The following is a 24313-nucleotide window of genomic DNA, read 5'->3' as shown; positions in this document are numbered from 1 at the left end:
TCAACACAATTAAGTTATGAGAAAGGTGGAGACACTATATCAAATACAACAATATTTTTGTAGACAACTTGCAAGAAAAAGTTAAGTCTAATTTATTTCCTGTGTTTTAAAGTATCATAAAAATTTTTAGAACATGAAAATTTTGCTCAGTAATAAGAATATAATCCTCAAGATCCCATTTCAACATGCTCCTTAATAACGAGATTCTGCTTGAGCTCCTAAGTCAGTGATTCTCAACAGGGTACATCAGTAAACACTGCAGGTCACCCCAAAGCGCGGGAGTGGCAGAAGGTGTTACTAATGCCTATGTTCTCTATAATTCTCTAAAATGCCATTGTCATGAGGCAACTGAACGTTTCAGCACAAAAACCCCAGTTTCAACATGCACTTGTCACACAGGCATGACTCCTTCCCCCATGCCTTTGACTGCACTCCCTCCCACTGCCCGCCAATCTCAAATCCTTCTCATCCTCGTTAGCAGAGTCACCAGACTAGCCAAATGTAAGAAAGATGCAGCTTCTAAGGTAAAATGCCAAATAGGAAGCAAGTGGTCCAGTGACAACTGAATAAAAATTTTTCAAGTAAAAAATTTTATTTGATTTAGGACTCTAGGTATAGCAAACACAAAGAATGAGTTTCTTCCTTTATATATCCATCAATTACCAAATACTCATCAAAAAGGTAGGAAGATAGAGAAGTTAAATATAAAGAAATTTGACTTCAGACTTTTCGCATCCACAGACTGCCTGGTGATAACGACTGAGGACTCCCTGCTCTTTCCAATGAGACCCTACAGGACCGACTTGCTCTGTCTTCGCCGGACAGGGAGAAGTCAAGCTGGCTCCCCAACGAGCCAAGCCTGGGGGGTAGACTAAAAGGTGAAAAGTATGGAAAGCTAAAAAGAAAGAAAAAAATCTAGAAATTCAGGAGTTCCTGGTGTGGTGCAGCTTAAGGATCCGGTGGGTTAAGGATCCGGTGTTGCCATGAGTTGTGGTGTAGGTCTCAGACACAGCTCAGATCTAGTGTTGCTGTGGCTGTGGTGTAGGCCAGCAGCTGCAGCTCTGATTTGACCCCTAGCTTGGGAACCTCAATATGCCGTGGGTGCAGCCCTAAAAACAAACAAACAATCTAGAAATTCAGAAGAGAAGCAAAAAGCTCTATTTGTAGAAAGGTCTATTTGTTCAGATCCCAATTTCGATAGAAGTTTATTCACAGATTGGTTTAACAAAAATCTGAATGCCTGCTACGTATCAGGCACTGTTTTAGATACTAGGATACAGCTGTGAACAAAACAGACAAAATTCCCAGCCTTGATAAAGCTCAAATGCTAAGAGACTGATAAGATGCCTTCTACTAAGTGTTTTAGATAGTGACTGGAGTTGCGGAGAAAATTAAAATTGGAGGAAGAGAGTCCTGGACAGGGCTGAGATTTTAGGTGCAGTGACAGGGAGCCCTCAGAGGGAAGGTGATAGGTAAGAAAGGAACTAAATGAAGTAAATTAGCTAATCCTGCATATAGAGAAAACAATCCAGCAGAGCAAAGAGCTGCTGCAAAGGCCTGAGCGTCTTCACAGAAAAGATGGCTGGAGCGGCTGGAGTGAATGAGGGAGGTGGAGAGCAATAAAGGAGGTCAGAGGAAAACTCGTGTGTGTGAGTGTGTGTGTGTGTGTGTGTGTGTGTGCGCGCGCGCGCGCGCGGCGCGCACACGTGCTCGCATGCGCAAAAATGGAGAAAACAGTTGTTGTACACCTATAAACGTAATAAAATTCATTAAGTAATTTAAAAAATAAAAGATAAATAAAAATGTGGAAAGCAGGTGTTCCTGTCCTGGCGCAAAGGAAACAAATCTGACTAGGAACCACGAGGTTGAGGGTTCGATCCCTGGCCTTGCTCAGTGGGTTAAGGATCCAGCATTGCCTGAGCTGTGGTGTAGGTCGCAGACACAGCTTGGATCTGGAGTTGCTGTGGCTGTGGTGTAGGCCAGCAGCTGCAGCTCCAACTGGACCCCTAGCCTGGGGAACCTCCATATGCCACAGGTACAGCCCTAAAAAGACAAATAGAAAATAAGAAGTAAATAAAATTGGGGAAAGCAGATGTGGGACAGAGAACAGAGAGCGCCGATAAAACTGACTTTACTCTGACCAACCCAGGGAATCACTGGAGGGCTCTGAGCAGTTTTAGAAGAGCAGCTCCTATTCAGGGAACAGTTTATAAAGGAGGACAAAGGCAAAGAGGGGATCACGGCTTGGACAAGGGTGGCAAGAGGTGGCCAAATTCTGGATGTATTTTGAAGAGAGAGTCAATAGAAATGGCATGTAAGGAGTTACCGCGGTGGCTCAGAGGGTTAAGAACCCAACTGGCCTCCATGAAGATATGGGTTCAATCGCTGGCCTCGCTCAGTGGGTTAAGGATCTGGCATTGCCACAACCTGTGGCAAAGACTGCAGATATGGCTCGGATGTGGCTATGGTGTAGGCTGGCAGCTGCAGCTCTAATTCAACCCCGGGTCCAAAAGTGCAACCGTAAAAAGGAGAAAGAAAGAAAGAAAGAAAGAAAAGAAAGAAAAGAAAGAAAGGAAGGAAGGAAGGAAGGAAGGAGAATGGCACGTAAGAGGAAAATCAAGGATGACCAAGGTTCTGAACACGGCAAATGAGCAATGAACTTGCCATTAACCATGATGGCAGAGGGAGAAAATGGTTTTGAGGAGAGACCAGTTCAGTTTTAGCCTCAATGAGTTTGAAATTATTATATATTCAAGCGAAGATGTCGTCTAGGCAGCAGTTAGATATAAAAAGTCTAGGGTTCAGGAATACAAGAAGTTATTACATAGATTTGAGATTTTTATCTGATACTGTATCTTTTCAAGGAATCAATTTAGGGTCACAAATTTAAATGCTCTTCTAAAGGACAACTGATTCCATAAACTAAACTAAGACGGTGTTGGCGCTGCCCTATTCTCCGGGTACAGTATCATCGAGCCAGTTCGAAAGCTAGACCATGACTAGCGCTGACATGACCTCCCAAAAAATGATGTGGCACCAAGGTGCAGACATCCCAGAGACAACTGCACATCTGAATTCACACCTCTGCCTCTACCACTTTGGTCCCCACCCCAGACTCCAATTTTACCAGTGTCAGGTTTTGGCACTGCTGTCCCCAACATCCTCTCACCACTTAAGATAATATGGCTTATGGGAAACTTATACCCACAGTCATGTAAAAGATATCGACTTAATACTGTGGAAGCTTTAGCTTGCTTTTGCCTTCTCAATACTGACTCTTCCTCATTCCCATTTTACCAGCTACCAAGCCGGCCTCAGGTTGAGATTTTTTATTTCAATTCCAAATAGGGAAGACTTACATTTTACACTTAAGATGAATTTTATATGCAGTATACATTTTACACTTAGTGTATATACTTTGGAGATAATTCTTCCAGCATAAACTCTGGCAAAGCTAGTGCTAAGATGGTTTTTTCCCATGTCTAACATTGATAAGCTATAATATACCATATCTAATGAAAACTGGAAAGCACAGGCAGACAGAAAGAGAGAAGATTAATTTTCAATATATGCAGACTTCTGTTAACTAATTCAACACAATGCAAACAACTAAAACAAAGTTTTTAACGTATTTCAGTGACATTTACAAATCACGTGACTGCCCAATAAAGACAGGGCTACAATCTTTCATCTAACAGTTCAGAACTATATTATGTAGTGAATAGCCAAAAATATTTGCTGATAGGAAAGACAGAATCCACATTAGCAAGCACCAAATACTATCAATCCTTGGCCCTAAGAACCCAGAAACTCTAGAGTGGGTGGGAATGAGGACTTAATGACAAAGAAACTGTTTTGTAAATGAAACAAGACTAAATCCAGCATTAGTCCTACTGGGAGGAGTTTTTGTTCTGCTATTAGAAGGCACAGAGATACAAGGATGGTTATCCAAAAGTAGATTTATGGAAAGAAATAAAGGCAGCACCAAGCAGACACAGTAGACAAGACGACAAGAAATAATAGTCATAAAGACAAAGTTACACTGACTGGTCTAACTTGCGTGTGTCAAAGCAGGAGTTCTCGTCGTGAGATCCACTAACTTGAAGAAACAGCGAACCTCTGCTCTCGAAAGACTCCATGGCCCCAAGAGGCTAGGATGCACTGCCCTCTATAAACTTATGCACACTACACCACCACCACATAACTAACATATACATGGTACACTGCCGCCTGCACAGCGGTTTGAAGAGTGTTCCAAAAGGCATACAGATCACTAATGGACACCCACACCCCGACACAAAAGATCCCATATTAGAAGAGTCCATTTACAGGGGATGCCCGGAATAGGTCTACCCACTGAAACAGAAGCAGACTAGTAATTACCAGGGACTCGGGGGAAAGGATGTGGAGCAACAGCTTCAACGGGCACAGGGTTTCCTTTGGGCGAGGCAACTGTTTCGGAACTAGACAGAGGGGCTGTGCCACACTGGGGAGCACCAAACGCCACTAAACCGTTCAGTTTAAAAATGGCGAACTTTATGTTGTGTGAACTTGACCTAAATTTTTCAAAATTCGTAATAAATAAAACACTTTTGCATCTCCTGAGGTTTAACAACAACAACAAATCCACGGGATGTAATGAGACAGCACAGACAGCAGAAGGACAACTCAGTGTGCTTTCAGCCTCTGTCCTCAGGACAGGAGAAAACTGGAGCTAAGAGTTACTAAGTATCTGCTGTGTCTGATGTTCAGATGGGCTCATATGCTGGGATTTTAATTTTATTTTATTTTATTTTTCCCCAGGGCAAAACAAACAAAAAACTTGAAATTTCCTGAAATCTACTCTTAGGACTTGCAGGTGCATATAGTTAGCTATTTCATATTCTTGGGGCTATATTCAGAGGAAAAGTAAAAGAAATTAGTACTGGAGAAAAAAGTACATATACGCAGTTAAGCCATTATTAAGGCTTAGCTATTGTTCCACACACGATTTAACTTTAGAAGTCACTCAAAAAGTTTACAAAACTAAATGTCAAAGTAAGCACCCTATCCAATTTAAATTATATAATTCAAATAGCTAACCTACGCAGAAAGAAGCAAGCAAGCAAGAAAGAGAAAGAGAGGAAGGAAGACAGAGAGGAGTCAAATAACTGCTTTTGTAGTTTACATCACAAATAATTATCTCACAGGGTCAATAACTGGAGGGAAAAACCCTGTTCTCACATGTCTTTGTCCCTAAACAGCTCTGACCCAGTAACTGGGACCAATATCCAGAATTTTCTTAGAAAAGCACTAAAACACAACACACTCAAGTCATAATCTGAACTATGGAATTAGCTGGCCACGTGAAATCAGTTTCATAAAGTTTGCAAATATTCACTACAAGGCATTCATGTTAAATTAATACCAGCATTTTCAAGGTCAATGTTATGTTTATTTAACTTCTTCGAGTCACACATTTTTGTGATATTTTTAACATCTGACTAAAGCTTCTATCATCACAAGATGCTCACACTGTTTACAAACACTCTGAAGCAGCAGCTGGTGTTCCTCAGTCACGTCTTGTTACAATAAATCCAGTAGCAGCTTTAAACTTCAGGTATGTATTTTACTACTGATCTGTACAAAACTTTGCTTTAACCTTACAAGTTTTTCTCCCTAATGATGGAGAGACACATGCACAATGAAATGGGAGGTAATTCAGGACAAAGTTATGACAAGATCACAAATACAGAGACTTTTATGTATGCATACCGCAAGTTTAGCTGTCATGCTGAGTGAACTACAATGCTAAATAATATTGACCTTCTTTGTATCTATTGTATCATTCTTAATAGCTTTTCCCATTTCATTCAAAAAAATGCAGAAACTTACCCACACAAGCATTAAGGAATAGCCAATCAGTCTTTTTCATCCTGTTTTTAATTTGCTTTAGTTTTTTGAAGTCCACTTCAAGTTCCTCCTTGCTGCCAACAGCACCAGCCAGTTCGATCCTCTGAAAATCCATTTTCATCTCAGAGTCCCGTTTCGTAGTAGGCGGAGATCTTCTTTGGCTGTTGCCACTGCTACAGCTTCCTCTCCATCGAGCTCTGTCTTGCTCATTTATTATTGAAGAAGCCTCTTCAGTCTCTGCCAACTCGATTGCTTCAATATTATTAGGTCTGGGATGATCACAAACAACGCATTTTTTTGCTTTGGCCCAGTTTTCATACGTGCAAATAGAACAAGTCCAATGCTGGGTCCTTGTGTTCAGTTTATTTCTATCATTGTATTCCTCACAAGGATCAACAGAAAAAGCAACTGGTCTTGAGCCAGATCCTGAGGATTGAGGAGATTCTGTGGGACTCCTGGTCCTACGCTGGGATAAGCACTGAGTGCATCTGATTGCTCTTGGCCAGTTCAAATATGTGCACATGTGACACGACCATTTATTTGCATTCTCCATGCTGTACGAAGACTTAACCCTTGGTCTTGCACTAGAGTCTGGACATATCAAAGGACTACTTCCTCCTTCGGTGCTGGAAGGATCCCAGTCTCTACCAACATCACTTGAACCACTTTTAAATGGATCTTCTGTAATAATTGTTCCACTGGGTCTCTGGGCACGACACATAGTACACTTGATTGCAGATGGCCAGTTTTCATACGTACAATACTCACAAGCCCACTTAATTCCACGTTCTGACATTGTGCACTTCTTGAAGTGAGTTATGTCAGGCAGGAAGCTATAAATAATTAGGACATGGTTATTAAAACAGTAACTACATTAATTCCACATCTGAAAATATGCCCAAAATATAAAAGTCCTCCTCAACTTACAAAACATCAATTTCTCAAAAGACGCATGTAACATTTCATGCTGAACACCTTTTTACTTTTTTATTTCCATGGAGACACCAGAGATAAGTTCCCAAAGAAAAATCCAACTGTATTAAATGCAAGAGAGATAGGCAAAAGATAAAGGGATGTTTGTTCTAAGAAGGAAGGAGATTAAATCAGCAAGCTTCTAACAGAAATGTTTAATTTCAGCCAGAACATCACCATCAAATTAGAAAAATAACCAATTGTTAAAAAATGCAAAGGGAAGGGACAGAACACAAACCAAATATCTGAAACACATAACCCAGTCCCAAATTATGAACAATATAGATTATTATGCTATCTAGGTATAATATCACAATGTTTGATTCACTAAAGAATTGAAAAGATCAAAGTCAATTTTATCATTCTTGCTAAGAAAGAAAAGGAGCCTAGATGTGCTAATTAGCCAGTGCTTTTAATAAACAAAGGTAGAAAAGAAAGATGTCGAGAAATAATCCTTACAATTTTAACAAAGTAATGGAGATAAAGTTCCTTGAAAGCCTATAACCTCAAAGTCTTGTTCTGTCTAGAGCACAAAAAAATAAAAACTGCACAACACCTATACTTGGGACAATCAATTCATGAGACATCCCTGAGATCTAACAACTAGTATGATCAATATAGTTTTGAACACTTATACTCAAAACATACTCAAAGTTCAATTCACATTAAAAATACATTCACTATTTAAAAGGTTGCTAGTATACTGGGCGTACTAACACTATACTACAATGAAGACTTTATTATTTTAATGATAACTACTTTATAAATGAAGTACCTTGCAGAGCAAATTTAATAATGATTTTTTAAAGGCCTGAATTTAGACACTGGACACTAAAGCCAGCCTCCCCATTTTCTTCAGTCCCTTCTGCTCAACTAAATTAGCATCATTCCACCACATATTTGTAATCAGAAAAGTGAAAGAAATTTTAGGCAGAGTAATAGAAGCTTTTCCTTCTGTTTCTCAGGGATTTTTCCTGAACCTGGAAAGAAAACTTTCACTTTTTTTTTCTTTTTTCAAAAATTATCATCTGCCCGTGGCATATCAAGTACCTGGGCCAGGGATCGGATCTGAGCTGCAGTTGTGACCTACACCAACCATAGCTGCAGCAACACTGGATCCTTAACCAACTGTGCCCAGCTGGGGACTGAACCTGCGTCCTAGCACTCCAGGGACACCACTGATGCCCACTGAGCCACAGTGAGAACTCCAAAATCTTTCACTGTTTAAGAGTATTATTATGTCCCTACTTGCCAAGTTCTCACCCCACTGATGGCGTTAACTTTGTTAAAAGGACAGATTCACTCTAAGAAAGGCTTACTACTTAATAGCTAAAATAAAAATCACACTTACTAAGATTTTAGTTTCCATGCTATAACCTCCACCTTGTACATGGTTAGAATAAAGGTACAGTTTACAAATCAGACCAAAGACAAGATTCAGTCTTCATGCGGGCTCAGATTCTGACTTCCTCAGGTGACACTGCAAAACGTGATAAGTGGTTCTGTATGACTGTGAATAGCTATTCCTGCAAAGGAGACCAAAACTGAATTTCACTTAAAGCCTACTACTTTATCCACAAGTATTTTTTTTTAAAGGCTGTATTTTAATAAATGCTCTATTTTAATCCTACTCATTTAATAATGACTACTATTATTTAGTTTAATCTAACACAATATATGAGCTAACTGATTGGACTGGTCAAATGAGACACAGGAAAGATATTTTCCCATGAAACCTTAAACATGCGTGTGGTACGCTAACATTATCATTAACTTTAAGTTGGTAGTGCTAACAAGTCAATTCCTACCTGTACTGCTTGTTACTATTTAAGGGGGAAAGGTGATACAAACCAAATAAACAGAAAAAGCAAAAAAACAAACAAACAAAAACAAACAAACAAACAAAAAAAAACAAACCTGCTTATATTTAACTTTAAAGACTTTTTCTCTTTCAGCAACTGTATTTTTCTCTAAACTAGGTAATTTTAGCTGATTAGACTTTTTTTTTTCTTTGGGCCATACCCGTGGCATACGGAAGTTCCCAGGCTAGGGGTCAAATCAGAATTGCAGCTGCCAGCCTACACCACAGCCACAGCAACGCCAGATCCAAGCCATGTTATGTGACCTATGCCAGAGCCACAGCAACACCAGATCCTTAACCCACTGAGTGGGCCCAGGGATTGAACCCACGCTGTCATGGATACACAGTCAGTTCATTAACACTGAGCCACAGTGGGAACTCCCTCTGTTTAGATTTTTAGTTTGTACACACCGATTACACACAATCTGACAGCAATCCAAAAGTGTGCGGGAGGGCAAAGACTCTAATCCATAAGATGGACAATCGAGATCAAAGGGCAACTTTCATATTCATTAGGCAGTTTTTTCCTATAGTTTCTCAGAAATGACACATACATAAATTACTTGCTCATGCTACTAAAAATTAAAATGAGCAAGCAGAAATTTATGACAAGAACAAATGAAAATGATGACTATATCTGGGCCATACTGTAAGTAATTTCGGTATTTTTGTTAGTAATTTCAGTATTTCATTTAAAATATTCACATGCAAAAAGTCATGCCTGCTTTGATAAGTCTTACTCTGATGCAGGTTCAACTAAGCCATCTGTGGCCTTATGTTATCTTAGCTAATCTTCGTGGAATTAATGCGTCAGCATAACATACTTAAATTGTCCACGTCTGACAAAAAAAATAAACAAAAAGATCTGCCATTAAAAATCATTTAGGAGTTCCCATCATGGCACAGTGGAAACGAATCTGATTAGGAACTATGAGGTTGCGGTTCGATCCCTGGCCTCACTCAGTGGGTTAAGGATCTGGTGTGGCTGCGGCTCTGGCGTAGGCCGGCAGCAACAGCTCCAATTCGACCCTAAGCCTGGGAACCTCCAAAGGATGCTAGTGTGGTCCTAAAAAAAAAAAGAAAAAAGAAAAGAAAGAAAAAAAAAAAAACAACATGATTATATATGCCTGGTAAATAGCCTAACCCTCCCCCAAATTTAGGTAATTAAGCAGTACCAAAACCAAGCTCAAGAGTTTTGAGTTAAAAGTGAATTACATTAGATAATGGTATATACAGTATCCACCCCATGGGCATTGAGACTTTGCAGGAATATTGGTTTTCCTAACTGACAGCTGAAATTCACTGGCGAGGATTATCTGAGAGCCGTCTGTATCTGTGGTAATCAGTAAATGGGACAGAACAGCAAAGACAACATCAGTTCAACTACCTGATTTTGCATTACTGAAATGAAGTTAACACTAAGTACACTTCTTCTACCAGATGTCAAAACATCCCCAAAAGAACATGAAATGACTCTTATCAGCAGCCAGCTTGAGACTTAACACTATACACTGAAATAAAACCCTTACTAAATATCTTTCCGAGTTAACATATATTCATATATCCAAAAAGACTTAATTTACAAGACTAATTCTGCATAAAATACAGATTTCCAAATCCTAAGTATATCATACTTCAGTTAATCAGTACACACAGCAACAACAAAATCTGTGTAATAAGAATCTTCTTTAAGGGGAGCTAGACACAACTGCTTCTCTTAAAACAATATTCTTTGGTTCAAACGTAATATCAGCAGTTCCCACCCTGTGGACCAGAGTCCATGAATCTAACTGCACATCAAATTCTACCTGGAGACAGACTGAATAATGTCTCCAAATATGTCAACATTTTCCAGTATTAAATTCATAATTGCTTTTGGAATTCCCATTGTGGCTCAGCAGTAATGAACCCACCTAGTATCCATGAGGATGCGGGTTTGATCCCTGGCCTCGCCCAGTGGGTTAAGGATCTGGCATTGCCATGAACTTGGTATGGGATGAAGATGCAGCTGGGATCTTGTGTTGCTGTCTGTGGCTGTGCTGTAGGCTAGCAGCTGCAGCTCCAATGCGACCCCTAGCCTGGGAATTTCCATATGCAGTACATGAGGCCCTAAAAAGCAGCATAAAAAATAAATAAATAAATAAATTCACAACCGCCTTTGGTTATATACTCTCCAACTCAAACAATAATAAAAGCATAAGTATTATGGTGTACAGATTAACAGCAAGGGAAAGGTTCATAAATGAACACTTTTTATACTATCATGTTTAGTAATGAATTAATTAGACCGTGCTTGTGAAGCATTACTTGACACTACAGAATATATCTACATTTAAGTCACTCCCTCAAAACTGTAGTTACACTACAAATTCACCCAACCAGCTACTAATACCTTATGAAGGAGAACTAGAGAAGTGAAAGGATCCCACTAAGCACAAATTCCTTGAGAAACAATCTGAGAGAAGCTCAGTTGCCAGTTAGTCTCAAATGATGAGCAGTTATCCAAAGGATGGACTGACAGTCTTCTAGGTTTTGCATTAGCTTTATTAGTATAAGTCTATATTTAGTAATATTAATATTAGTAATGTTAATAGGTATTAATTTATTAACAAATTGATAGAAATATTAATTAACATCAATCTCTAGAAATTTACAAATGCTCTGAAAGCATTTTAGGGGGAATAAAGATGAAAGCTAAATCTAGAAGAATATTCCAACCATGCTGAATTTTCATGTTCTATTAAAATATTACAAGGTAATTCTTTTTTTTTTTTCTTCTTAAGGCTGCACCTGCAGCATACGGCACTTTACAGGCTAGAGGTTGAATCAGAGCTACAGCTGAGGCCAATGCCACAGCCACAGCAATGCCAGATCCAGACTGCATCTGGGACCTACTCCAAAGCTTGCAGCAATGCCAGATCCTTAACCCACTGAGGGAGGCCATGGACCGAACCTGCATCACGGATGCCAGTCAGGTTCTTATCCCACTGAGCCACAAATGGAACTCCGTAAGGTAATCCTGAACTGCAGTATTCATATAACTCAAGAGTACTTCCCGCAACTCTTAAGCCAAAAATCCTGCACAGTCATTTCCTCTTCTCTCCTCAGCATCTCTCTGCATCACTGTCTTCCTCACAACAGTCAAAAGAAAGAAGAACCGGTTTGGACAAAACCCTGAAGACTGATGATACGATGAACCCTCTATCTACAAATCTGACCTCATTTCAAGGCCCCAGTAGCTTATCACATCCTACATTAAACCTCATCTTCCTCTCACAACAAACCCCTAGCCTGACTTCTCCAGTTTCCACTAATGCTTCTGCACCCAGCATAGGAACTCAGACTCATCTTAAATTCTGCCTTCTCCCCATAGATTCTCTCGGGTGGTTTCTGTCCAATCAGTTCTTTTCTTTCCATGTCAGGGACCATCACCTCTTTCTCAGTTCAGGTCAGAGCTACCATAATAGCCTCCGAAGCACGTCTTCCCTTTCTAAATCCATTCGGCTCACGATTACCAAAATAATCCTCCTAGTAACAAGTCTCTCATTCTGAAGCTCTTCTGTAGCAGTATAAACTCTCAACTCTCCCCCAATACAAAAACAACCACGCGTACCCCAGACTCATTCATGGACCACCACCCCTCTGTGACACACACAAGGCGGCACTACCTTAGAGTAACAGGCACCACAGACACACACACAGTTGTGGCAAATCCTACCCATCCTCTAAGGCCCAGTTCACACTTCAGCTCTCTTGTGAAGTTTTTCAAATCATTTCGAGTACACGCCAAGCAACCTCACTTTTATTATTAACGTCTGGACTTACTGTATGCCCTCCCGAGGCCAGGCTCCAGAACACTAAGTTGTGGTCTTCCTCATGTCATTTCCTCCCCTCGGTTTTTAATCAGGTAGCCAGGCTTTCAAAAACTTTCCCAGGGATGCAAGGATTCTTCAATATACACAAATCAATCAATGTGCTACACCACATCAACAAACTGAAGAATATAAACTGTACGATCATCTCAAGAGAGGCAGAAAAATTCAACACTGAATTTTGATTAAAAAAAACAAAAAACAAAAAACTCTCCAGAAAGTGGGCACAGAGGGAACCTACCTCAACATAATAACAGCCAGAAATGACAAACCCAGAGCTAACACCACTCTCAGTGGTGAAAAGCTGAAAGCTTCAACACTAAGATCAGGAACAACATAAGAATGTCCACTCTCACCACTTTTATTCAACATACTTTTGGAAGTCCCAGCCGGGCAATCAGAGAAGAAAAAGAAATGAAAGGAATCCAAACTGGAAAAGAAGAGAGAAAACCATTACTGCCTGCAGATGACATGATACTACTCTACTAAAGCTTATCAATGAATTTGGTAAAGTTGCAGGATACAAAATTAATACACAGAAATCACTTGCATTCCTATACACCAACAATGAAAGATCAAAAAGAGCAATCAAGGAAACAATCTCATTTACCATCACATCAAAGAAAGTAAAATACCTAGGAATAAACCTACCTAAAGAAGCAAAAGCCCTGTATGCTGAAAACTGTAAGACACTGATGAAGGAAACTGAAGAGGACACAGACGGAAAGACGTACTGTGCTCTTGGGTGGGAAGGATCAACACCATACCACCACGGCAATCTACAGATTCAGCGAAATCCCTATCAAACTACCAATGGCATTTATCAAAGAACTAGACAAAAAAAAATGTTTAAATTTGTATGGAAACACAAAAGACCCCGAATAACCAAAGCAATCTGGAAAAAGAAAAACGAAGCCGAAGACAGACTTTAATACAAAGCTACAGTAATCAAAACAGTGTGACACTGGCACAAACACAGAAATATAGATCAGTGGAGCAGCAAGAAAGCCCAGAAATAAACCCACTCACCTATGGTCAATTAATCTACGACAAAGGAAGCAAGAATACACAGTACAGAAAAGACAGCCTCTTCAATAAATGGTACTGGAAAAACTGGACAGCTACATGTGAAAGAATGAAACTAGAACACTCTCTAACACCATGCACAAAAATAAACTCAAAATGGATTAAAGACCTAAACATAAAACCAGATACTATAAAAACCTGAGAAAAAAACATAGGCAGAACACACTGATATAAATCACAGCAAAATCTTTCTTAATCCACCTCCTAGAATAATAAAAAATAAAAACAAATGGGACCTGATTAAACTAAAAGCTTCCGCACAGCAAAGGAAACCATAAACAAAATGATAAGAAAACCCAAAGCACGGAAGAAAATATTTGCAAATGACGTGGCCGACAAAGAATTAAATCTCCAAAATATACAAACAACATATGCAGCTTGATATCAAAAATAAATAAATAACCCCATCAAAAAAGTGGGCAGAGGATCTAAATAGACATTTCTCCAAAGAAGACATACAGGTGGCCAAAAAAGACATGAAATGATGCTCAACATCACTAATTACTAGAGAAATGCAAATCAAAACTACAATGAGGTATCACCTCACACCAGTCAGAATGGCCGTCATCAAAAAAATCTACAAACAATAGATGCTGGAGAAGGTCTAAAGAAAAGGGAACTCTTATACACTATTGGTGGGAATGTATGCTGGTCCAACCACTAAGGAGTATGGAGGTTCCTAAAAAAAAAAAATAATATAGCACTACCATATGATCCAGTAATCTACTCCTGGGCTTATATTTGCAGAAAATTTGAAAAGATACATGCACCCCAATGTTCACTGCAGCACTATTTACAACAGCCAAGACATGGAAGCAACCTAAATGTCCATCAACAGAGGACTGGATAAAGAAGATGTAGTATATATATACAACAGAAAACCAGCCATAAAAAAGAATGAAATAATGCCATTTGTAGCAACATAGATAGACTTAGAAATCATCATACTAAGTGAAGTCAAAGACAAATATATGAGCCCACTAATAGGTAGAATCTAACAAAAATGATACAAAAGAACTGACAAAACAGAAACAGATTCAAAGATTTGAAACCAAATTCATGGTTACCAAAGGGGAAATGAGGCGCAGGAGGAATAAATTAGAGGGTTGGGATTGACAAATACACAGAACTATATAAAAAATAAACAGGTAACAAGGACCTACTATATAGCACAGCATAATCTACTCAGTACTGTGAAAAGAATGTGAAGAAGATATACGTGGAGTTCCCGTCGTGGCGCAGGGGTTAACGAATCCGACTAGGAACCATGAGGTTGTGGGTTTCATCCCTGGCCTTGCTCAGTGGGTTAACGATCCAGCGTTGCCGTGAGCTGTGGGGTAGGTGGCAGACGCGGCTCGGATCCCGCGTTGCTGTGGCTCTGGCGTAGGCCGGTGGCTACAGCTCCGATTCAACCCCTAGCCTGGGAACCTCCATATGCCGCGGGAGCGGCCCAAGAAATAGCAACAACAACAACAACAACAACAAAACAACAACAAAAAAGACAAAAGACAAAAAAAAAAAAAAAAAAGATATACGTATATGTATGCATAACTGATTTACTCTGTTATATGCCTAAAACTAACACAACTTATTAAGTCAACTATAATCCAATAAAATCTATTAAGAAAAAAAAGAATCAGTAGCAGTGTTTCAAAAATATGCTGACCTTCCTCCCACACAGAGATCACTGTTATCCATGTCGCCTATATCTAAGGAGGAAGTTGGAACTACACATACGTGCTAAGGCCCCATCCCAAGAATGTTTGGACAAGCTGGACAAAATAAATTTAGTTAAAATAACAGAACATTTGTCATGGTGACCTTGGCCTTACTGGCACATGCCTTAATTAACTAGGGCAATTACCAGTAGAACCAGTACATCTAACTTCATTCCAACCAAACCTGTCTTTAAACTATAACAGATGGCCAAGAAACACATGAAAAGATGTTCAACGTCACTCATTCTTAGAGAAATGCAAATCAAAACCACTCTGAGGTACCACCTTACACCAGCCAGAATGGCCATCATCCAAAAGTCTACAAACAGCAAGTGCTGGAGAGGGTGTGGAGAAAAAGGAACCCTAGTACACTGTTGGTGGGATTGTAAATTGGTGCAACCACTGTGGAAAGCAGTATGGAGATGCCTCAGAAAACTAAACATAGAACTACCCTTTGATCCAGCAATCCCACTCCTGGGCATCTATCCAGAGAAAAGCATGACTTGCAAAGACACATGAACTCCGATGTTCATTGCAGCACTATTTGCAATAGCCAAGACATGGAAACAACCTAAATGTCCATCGACAGAGGAGTGGATCCAGAAGGTGTGGTCCATATACACCAATGGAATATTACTCAGCCATTAAAAGGAATGAAATACCAGCATTTTTAGCAGCGTGGATGGACCTGGAAATTATCATGCTAAGTGAGGTCAGTCAGACAATGAGACACCAACATCCAATGCTTACACTGACATGGGGAATCTGAAAAAAGGACAGACGGAACTTCTTTGCAGAACAGATGCTGACTCACAGACATTGAAAAACTTATGGTCTCCGGAGGAGACAGTTTGGGGGGTGGGGGGATGTGCCTGGGCTGTGGGATGGAAATCCTGTGAAATCAGATTGTTATGATCATTATACAACTACAGATGTGATAAATTCATTCGAGTAATAAAAAATTTAAATTATAACAAAGACTACAAAGTTGTCATTTCAATAAGCCAACTCATGAATTAGGAAAAACAGTAATAAAGGCTACAATGCTATTGGTTTTTCTTTTAAACATAATTAGCTATCCATTGATTAGAATGGAAGAAGATATAGGGACACAAAGTTAATCTACGGTGTGTCAAATCTCACATGAAACAATAGCAATGCTCCTTTTAACTTATCTTCTAGTCATTTCAGGGGGAATTCTACCTCTTGACGTAGTAGGGCTTTATCTGTAACTTCACTAATTTCCTCTGTGCCCTTCAGTTCCCACATAGTAACAAGAAAGGAAGGAAGGGTGACAGGTAGACAGATTGATCGATCTTGAGCTACTGGAGAACCTATCTTAGCATGATTCCTTTAAACAATTTCAGAGACATCACAGGTCAATCATGTACCCCCAAATTATAACCCCTAACAAATAGTTAACAATCTATGACAAGTTACTGAAGGTCTACTACACACTCAGAAACTTGGAGAGATATGACTAGATAAAACACTGTCCTTGTGCTCAGAACACCTGCAATTTAATTAGATGAAAGATAACTACAGCTTTTTTTTCTTTTCTTTTTTTTTTTTTTTGTCTTTTTGCTATTTCTTGGGCCGCTCCCACGGCATATGGAGGTTCCCAGGCTAGGGGTCTAATCGGAGCTGTAGCCACCGGCCTACGCCAGAGCCACAGCAACGCGGGATCCGAGCCGCGTCTGCAACCTACAGCACAGCTCACGGCAACACCGGATCGTTCACCCACTGAGCAAGGGCAGGGACCGAACCCGCAACCTCATGGTTCCTAGTCGGATTCGTTAACCACTGCGCCACGATGGGGACTCCAACTATAGCTTTCTGAAGCATGCACAGAAGTAGGGAGATTATCTCCAAGGGCACATATCAATCCAGCATTTAAAATATAATAAAACAACTTTTACAAGAGCTTTGCACATGCTACTTCATTCAGAGTTTGATTTCTTTCATTATCTTATCCATTCTCTGTTCACAACAAACAGAATAGTCCCAATTAACAATATCGATAGGAACCAAGATTCACTACTAAACCCAGTTCAACTGAAGGCCCTTACCAAACACTACGTTATCTGTGTGACAGAGAAAAGGAGGGTTACAAATAATGAGTTCTGGTATAAAAGAAAGAAAATGATGTGAAAAGTGGCAGAACCAAATGAATGAAATATTCCAAGGCAAAACTAACTCAGAGCTACCACCTTGTCCAAAAACATCTTTGTTCCCAACACTTCAATTCTAACAAATTTCTTTGTCATTTTTCCTAATTTCCAATCCATTAAAGTTATCGGACTTAAAATACTTATTTTAGGAGTTCTGGTGGTGGCTCAGGGGTAATGAATCCCACTAGGATCCATGACAATGCAGGTTCGACCCCCGGCCTCACTCAGTGGGTTAAGGATCTGGCATTGCCATAAGCTGCAGCTGTAGCTCTGATTCGACCCCTAGCCTGGGAACTTCCATATGCCATGGGTGCAGCCCAAAAAAAAAAAAAAAAAAAGCAAACAAAACAAAAACTTCAGTGCAAGCTATTTAAAAATGTCATTTATTAATAATGTGAAGTCATTCAATGAGATTACTTTTCTCACAATTCCTACTGTACTGAACAACAGGAAAAGAGGGCAGGGATTTTGAGTTGGATTTTCATTGGAGAGACCAGGAGAGTAAGTAGGCAAACATTTAGCAAAGGGCAGCCTGGGAAGAAATGCCAAAGGTAGCAGAGGAATAAAAGGACTGCTTACCCAACCATTAGAGGTGGGTGAATGTCCTGGCCAACTCTATTTCACAATTTTGCCAGGGTTGGCCTTGTCCAACTGAGAAGAAAATAGCTAAAACTTAAGCGTTTACTGTAGGCAGACATTGTTCTAAGCACTGTACACATACATTAATAAAATCCTCAGAACCCTATGAAACAGGTGCTTTTATTATCTCCAATTTTAGAGACTGGGAACAGGAAGAGAAAAGTTGTGTAACTTGCCTAAAGTCACAAAGCTACTAAATGGCAAAGCCAGGATTTGAACCTGGGCCTTCTGGCTCCAAGGTCTGTACAGCAGACAACATAATAAACATACATTTATACTACGGCCCATGGTCACTTACTCCCATTATCCAGAATCTGGACTACTTCTAAACTGTACTGAGTTTCTCACAAAATAGTCTTTCCCAAATGACTAATGACACACCATATCTAAACAAGTAAACTTAAAAAAAAAAACAAAAAAAAAACTTTTTAACACATACTTCACTAAACTCCAACTTGCAAAGACTCGTATTCTTCTACGTAAAGACTCACATTAAAATCTTGTTTCTTGAATTCACTTTGCAAATACTTTATTTCCAAAGATAATGAAAACATCTTCCCTGCTCCATCTGTGACAAGTTCTGACAGTCAAGCTCAAATTTAAAAATATACATTTAATGTTAAGTTAATGTTATCACCCAACAGATCTATTTAAAATCCTGTTTCTAGGAGTTCCCATCATGGCACAGTGGGAAACGAATCCAACCAGGAATCATGAGGTTTCGGTTCGATCCCTGACCTCGCTCAGTGGGTTAAGGATCCTGTGTTGCCGTGAGCTATGGTGTAAGTCGCAGACATGGCTTGGATCCTGCGTTGCTAAGGCTATGGTGTAGGCCAGCAGCTATAGCTCCAATTAGACCCCTAGACTGGGAACCTCCATATGCTGCGGTTGCAGCCCTGAAAAGAAAAATTAATTAATTAATTAATTAAATCCTGTTCCTAAAACAAAGCTATCAGAACTCCCATGTGGCACAGTAGAATAAAGATCCAGTGTTATCACAGCAGTGGCTCAGGCTGCTGCTGTGGCATGGATTCTGTCCCTGTCCCGGGAACTTCTACAGGCCACAGGCAGAGCCAAAAAAGATTAGAAATTAAAATAAAGAAATAAACAAAGCTATCATACATTCATACACGATACCACTTATGAATTATCCATGCCTAATGATAATAACTATCAGACCTGAATGTGATCAAGCTTCTAGATCTAACTACCAGTTTATAGGATCACAGGGGATAGAGGCTCAGATTCTGCACAGATACAACCAGCAAATTCCTATGGGTGTGTGCATATGAAAATTTACACACACACTAAAAAATAATTTGAACACTGATTTTTTTTTTCTTTTTATGGACAAACCTGCAGCATATGGAAATTTCCGGGCTAATGGTCAAATTGGAGCCACAGCTGCAGGCCTACACTACAAACATGGCAACACCAGATTCGAGCCCCATCTGTGACCTACACCACAGCTTGTGGCAATCCCTGATCAAGGCCAGCAATTGAACCCACATCCTCACTGACACTATGTCAGGTTCTTAACCTGCTGAGCCACAACAGGAACTCCTGAACACTGATTTGATAATAAAAAGTTATTAAAAATTTTAAGGTGTTACTACAGTATGGTACCTGTTTTTCAAAGAATATTTTTCTCTTAAAAGACATACTCAGTTATTTACAATGTTATAAGATGTCTTGAATTTGCTTTAAAATAATTCACTGGGAAGAAGCAACAAGAATATAAACAAAAAAAAGACTGGCCACTGGTGATGGATACATGAGAACTCATTCTCCTAGTCTCTCTATATGTGTATGTTGAAAATTTTCATAATGAAATTTTAAAAATCTATCAAGAAAGAAACAAATGCTGTTCTAGGCTAAAAATTAAAGCTTAGATTGCTAAAACTAGAAAAGAAGCAGTAGAAGTTCCCGTCGTGGCTCAGTGCTTAACAAATCCGACTACAAACCATGAGGTTGCAGGTTTGATCCCTGGCCTTGCTCAGCGGGTTAACGATCTGGTGTTGCCGTGAGCTGTGGTGTAGGTCACAGAAGCGGCTCAGATCCCGAGTTGCTGTGGCTCTGGCGTAGGCCGGTGGCTACAACTCTGATTAGACCCCTAGCCTGGGAACCTCCATATGCCGTGGATGTGCTCCTAGAAAAGACAAAAAGAAAAGAAAAGAAGCAATAATCAGTATACTGTATACTGTTAAGACTGCTATTCAAAACTTGGTCCAGGGACCTATAATATTCTACAAGTGGTTTACCCGTCTGTAGAGAAAATAAGAGCAAGCATTTGCAAACTTTTGTAGCAGTTTTATAGAACAATTTTATGATTTTTGAATCTACTAATAAAACATCTCAGGTTATGTTCGGGAAGCAAAGTTAAAACATTTAGAAAACTTACGAATATAGCTTCTTTTTACAACTCACAAAAGAGAAGAAATATATCAAAATACGAACCAAAGTTCCATTCATGATAAACTTGCAGATGAATATCACACTTCATTAAACTAAGATAGACTTAGACTGAAATGACAAAAATCTGTCTTTTCAATGTCTCTCACAAACACAGATGCAAAAACCCTCAACAAACTATTAAGAAATCAAATCCAGGGGTGTATAAAAAAGAATTCTACATGACAACCAAGTGGGGTTTATTCCAGATGACCAAGACTAAGACTAGTTCGATGTTCAAAAATCAATTAACATACCAAAAAGATAATAAAGAAAAAAAATCACAAAAGCACATTAATACATGCAGAAAAATCCAACAACAACAACCAAAAAAACTCCCAGCAGGTGTCAGGGGAACCTTTTTTTTTTTTTTTGTCTTTTTAGGGCTGCACTCGTGGCATATGGAGGTTCCCAGACTAGGGGTCGAATCAGAGCTGTAGCTGCTGGCCTACACCACAGCCACGCCAGATCCTTAACCCACTGAGTGAGGCCAGGGATTGAACCTGTGTCCTCATGGATGATAGTCAGATTTGTTTCCACTGAGCCATGACAGGAACTCCCCAGGGGAAACTTCTCAATGTGATAAAGAGTGTGTACAAAAAACCTACACCTAATATCATACTTAATGGTGAGAAACTAGAAACGTTCCAGCCGATATCAGTAATAAAACAAGGATGTTCCCTTTCGCCATTTTCCAGCTAACACTGTAAAACAAGAAAAGGAAATGAAAAGAAAACAGATTGGGGAGAAATAAAATTGTCTTTATTCAGAGATGACATGATTCTCTATGTAGAAAATCCAAAAGAAAAGACAAAACTCCTACAGCTAATACATGATCATAACAAGGCTGCAGGGAACATGGCTAATTGCTTATGAAATTTTAAATTAAAAACATAACACCATTTACATTAGCACCCCAAAAACTGAATTACTTAAGTACAAATCAAAATATGTGTAAGATCTATATGAAGAAAACTAACAAACTCTGATAAAGAAATCCAAGAACTAAGTAAATGGAAACACTCCATGTTCATAGATAGAAAGACTCAATATCGCCAAAAGTTCAGCTCTCCCCCATTTTATCAAAAGATTCAATACAACTGCAATCAAAATTACAAGTTATGTTGTAGGTATCAACAAACTGATTCTAAAATTATACGGAGAAGCACAATGCTCAGAACAACCAACATAGTAAAAATAACCAACACAGTACTGAAGGGGGGAAAAAGTCAGAGAACTAACTACCCTGACTTTTTTTTTCTTTTTATGGCTGCACCTGCAGCATACGGAAGTTCCCCAGCTAGGGGTCGAATCTGAGCCACAGCTGAGGCCTATGCCACAACCACAGCAATGCTAGATCCAAGCGCATCTTGGACCTTTGTGGCAACGTTGGATCCTTAACCCACTGAGCAAGGCCAGGGATAGAACCCACATTCTCAAGAACACTATGTTGGGTTCTTAACCCGCTGAGCCACAACGGAAATTCCCTACCCTGACTTCTAGACTTACTATACAGCTACAATAACCAAGACTCTGTAGTACTGGAGAAAGAACCGAAAAACAGATCAATAGAAAAGAAAAGAGAGCCCAGAAATAGATCCACATATACAGTCAACTGATCTCTGACAAAGAAGTAAAGGAGAAAAGAAAGTCTTTTCAAGAAAGTGCTAAAACCACCAGTCACCTACATGCAAAAAAAAAAAAAAAAAAAGACTAGCTACAGACCTCACATCCTTCATAAAAACTAACTCAGAATGGACCGCAGACCTCAATGTAACATGCAGAATTATGTAAAATTCCTAAATGATAACATGAAAGGAAATCCAAATGACCTTGGCTTTTTAGATAAAACACTAATGACTTTTTAGATAAAACACCAAAGACACAATCCATGAAAGAAACACTTGATAAACTGATTTGTTAAAAGTAAAAATTTTCTGTTCTACAAAAGACACTGTCAAGAAAATGGCAAGATAAGCCAAAAAATAGAAAATATTTGCAAAAGACATATCTGATAAAGGACTACTGTCCAAACTATACAAACTCTTGAAACTCAACCGTAAGAAAATAAACAACCTAATTAAAACATGGGCAAAGATCTAAACACACTTCACCAAAGAAGATATACAAATGGCAACAAGCATATAAAAAAAGATGCTCAACATTATACCTCATTAGGGAACTGCAAATTAAAATAGCAATGAGCTACCACTACACACCTGTTAGAATGGCCAAACTCCAGAACAACAACAACAGCAAATGCTGATGAGAATACAGAGCAATAGGAATTCTCATTCACTGATGACAGAAATGCAAAGATGTACAGGCCAGTTGGTAAAAGAGTTCTGTAGTTTCTTAGGAAACTAAACATATTCTTACCACATGACCCAGCAATTGTGAATGTCAGTATTTACCCAAAGGAGCTGAAAATTTATGTCTACACGAAAGCCTGCACGTGGATGTTTACAGCAGCTCTATTCACAATTGCTAAAACACTGCAAGCAACCAACATCCAGTAGGTGAATAAACTGTGGAACACCCAATAAAATATTATTCAGCACTAAAAATAAATGAGCTATTAAGCTATGAAAAGACATAGAAGAATCTTAAATGGACATTACCAAGTGAAAGAAGCCAATCTGAAATGGCAAAATACTGTCTGATTCCAACTACATAACATTCTGTAAAGGCAAAACTACAGAGACCAAAAAAAAAAAAAAAAAAAAGGAGATGCCAGGGGCTGGGGAGAGAGAGGGATGAACAGGCAGAACTTGAGGATTTTTAGGGCAGTGAAACTATTCTGTATGCTACTACAATGGTGGGTATGTCATTACACATTTGTCAAAACCCATAAAATGTACACGCAAAGAGTGAGCCCTAATGTAAACTCGGGAGGGACTCCGGGGATAATTATGTGACAAGGTAGATTCACCGCCATAACAAGGGTACCATTCTGCTGCAGGATGTTGATAGTGGGAGAAAGTATACACGTGTGAAGGAAGCGACGTAAGAGCTCTGTTCCTTCTGCTCAATTTTGCTGTGAACCTAAACTGCTATAAAAAATAAAGACTACTTTTACTTTTCCCCCCCTCTTTGCGACTGCACCTGCAGCACACAGAAATTCCCGTGGCTGGGGTCAGATCCAAGCCGTATCTGAGACTCTGCACTGCAGCTTGCAACAACAGCAGATCCTTAACTCACTGAGCCTGCATCTTCAAGGACACTATGTCGGGTTCTTAACCTGCTGAGCAACAATGGGAAATCCAAGACTACTTTTTAACAATGCTTTTTAAATTCACAACTAAAATTTTGAAATAAAAAAACAAATTAGCATGAAGGGCCCCTACAGGCCAAATCTTGATCAACTCCAGCATTCACATAAATGACAGTAAAAAATTTTTAAATGCAAAATAAATAACTGGATCGGAAACTCACTATTTGGCAGTCTTTACAATAGATTCAGAAAAGAATCACCAACCAATATTAAAACTAGTGGGTGAAACTTTGAGGATTAACAGGATATTTACACAGTCGCCAAGTATTTCCCAATAATGATAGCTGGTATGTTACAAAACCTGGTAAACACCTTAACCAAAGTAATCAGAGTTAACCACACCAGTAATGACATCATTTGCCTTTTGATGTGTTGTA

General features: G+C 39.3%; 1 protein-coding gene across 14 annotated transcripts in view; it reads right to left on the bottom strand.

The window, feature by feature from the left end:
* ZRANB1 (zinc finger RANBP2-type containing 1) overlaps positions 1-24313 on the bottom strand; it is a 75368-nt gene that overhangs the window by 40524 nt on the left and 10531 nt on the right. For 6 of the 14 annotated variants that reach the window (XR_014827143.1, XM_084995842.1, XM_013983854.3 and 3 more), the window contains exon 2: positions 5875-6725. The exons of 2 other annotated variants lie outside the window; for them this stretch is intronic. Coding sequence is in view for 7 of the 12 variants with exons in the window: in XM_013983854.3 (XP_013839308.1) it covers positions 5875-6688 (814 nt within the window). In the remaining 5 variants the exon portion in view is untranslated. Of the gene's footprint in view, positions 1-5874; positions 6726-8215; positions 8391-12550; positions 12669-12971; positions 13028-24313 lie in introns of those variants that run through there. 6 more of the 14 variants (XR_014827142.1, XM_084995844.1, XM_084995840.1 and 3 more) reach the window with 5 other exon arrangements.

This window comes from Sus scrofa, chromosome 14 (genome assembly GCF_054392235.1).
Source record: "Sus scrofa isolate SSC_HxYL_T2T_F1_AM1 chromosome 14, Sscrofa_HxYL_maternal_Yorkshire_Landrace_v2.0, whole genome shotgun sequence".
In the NCBI taxonomy this organism is placed as follows: Eukaryota; Metazoa; Chordata; class Mammalia; order Artiodactyla; family Suidae; genus Sus; species Sus scrofa.
The sequence above is the reverse complement of the archived record's forward strand: the minus strand, read 5'-3'. Positions and strand labels throughout refer to the sequence as shown.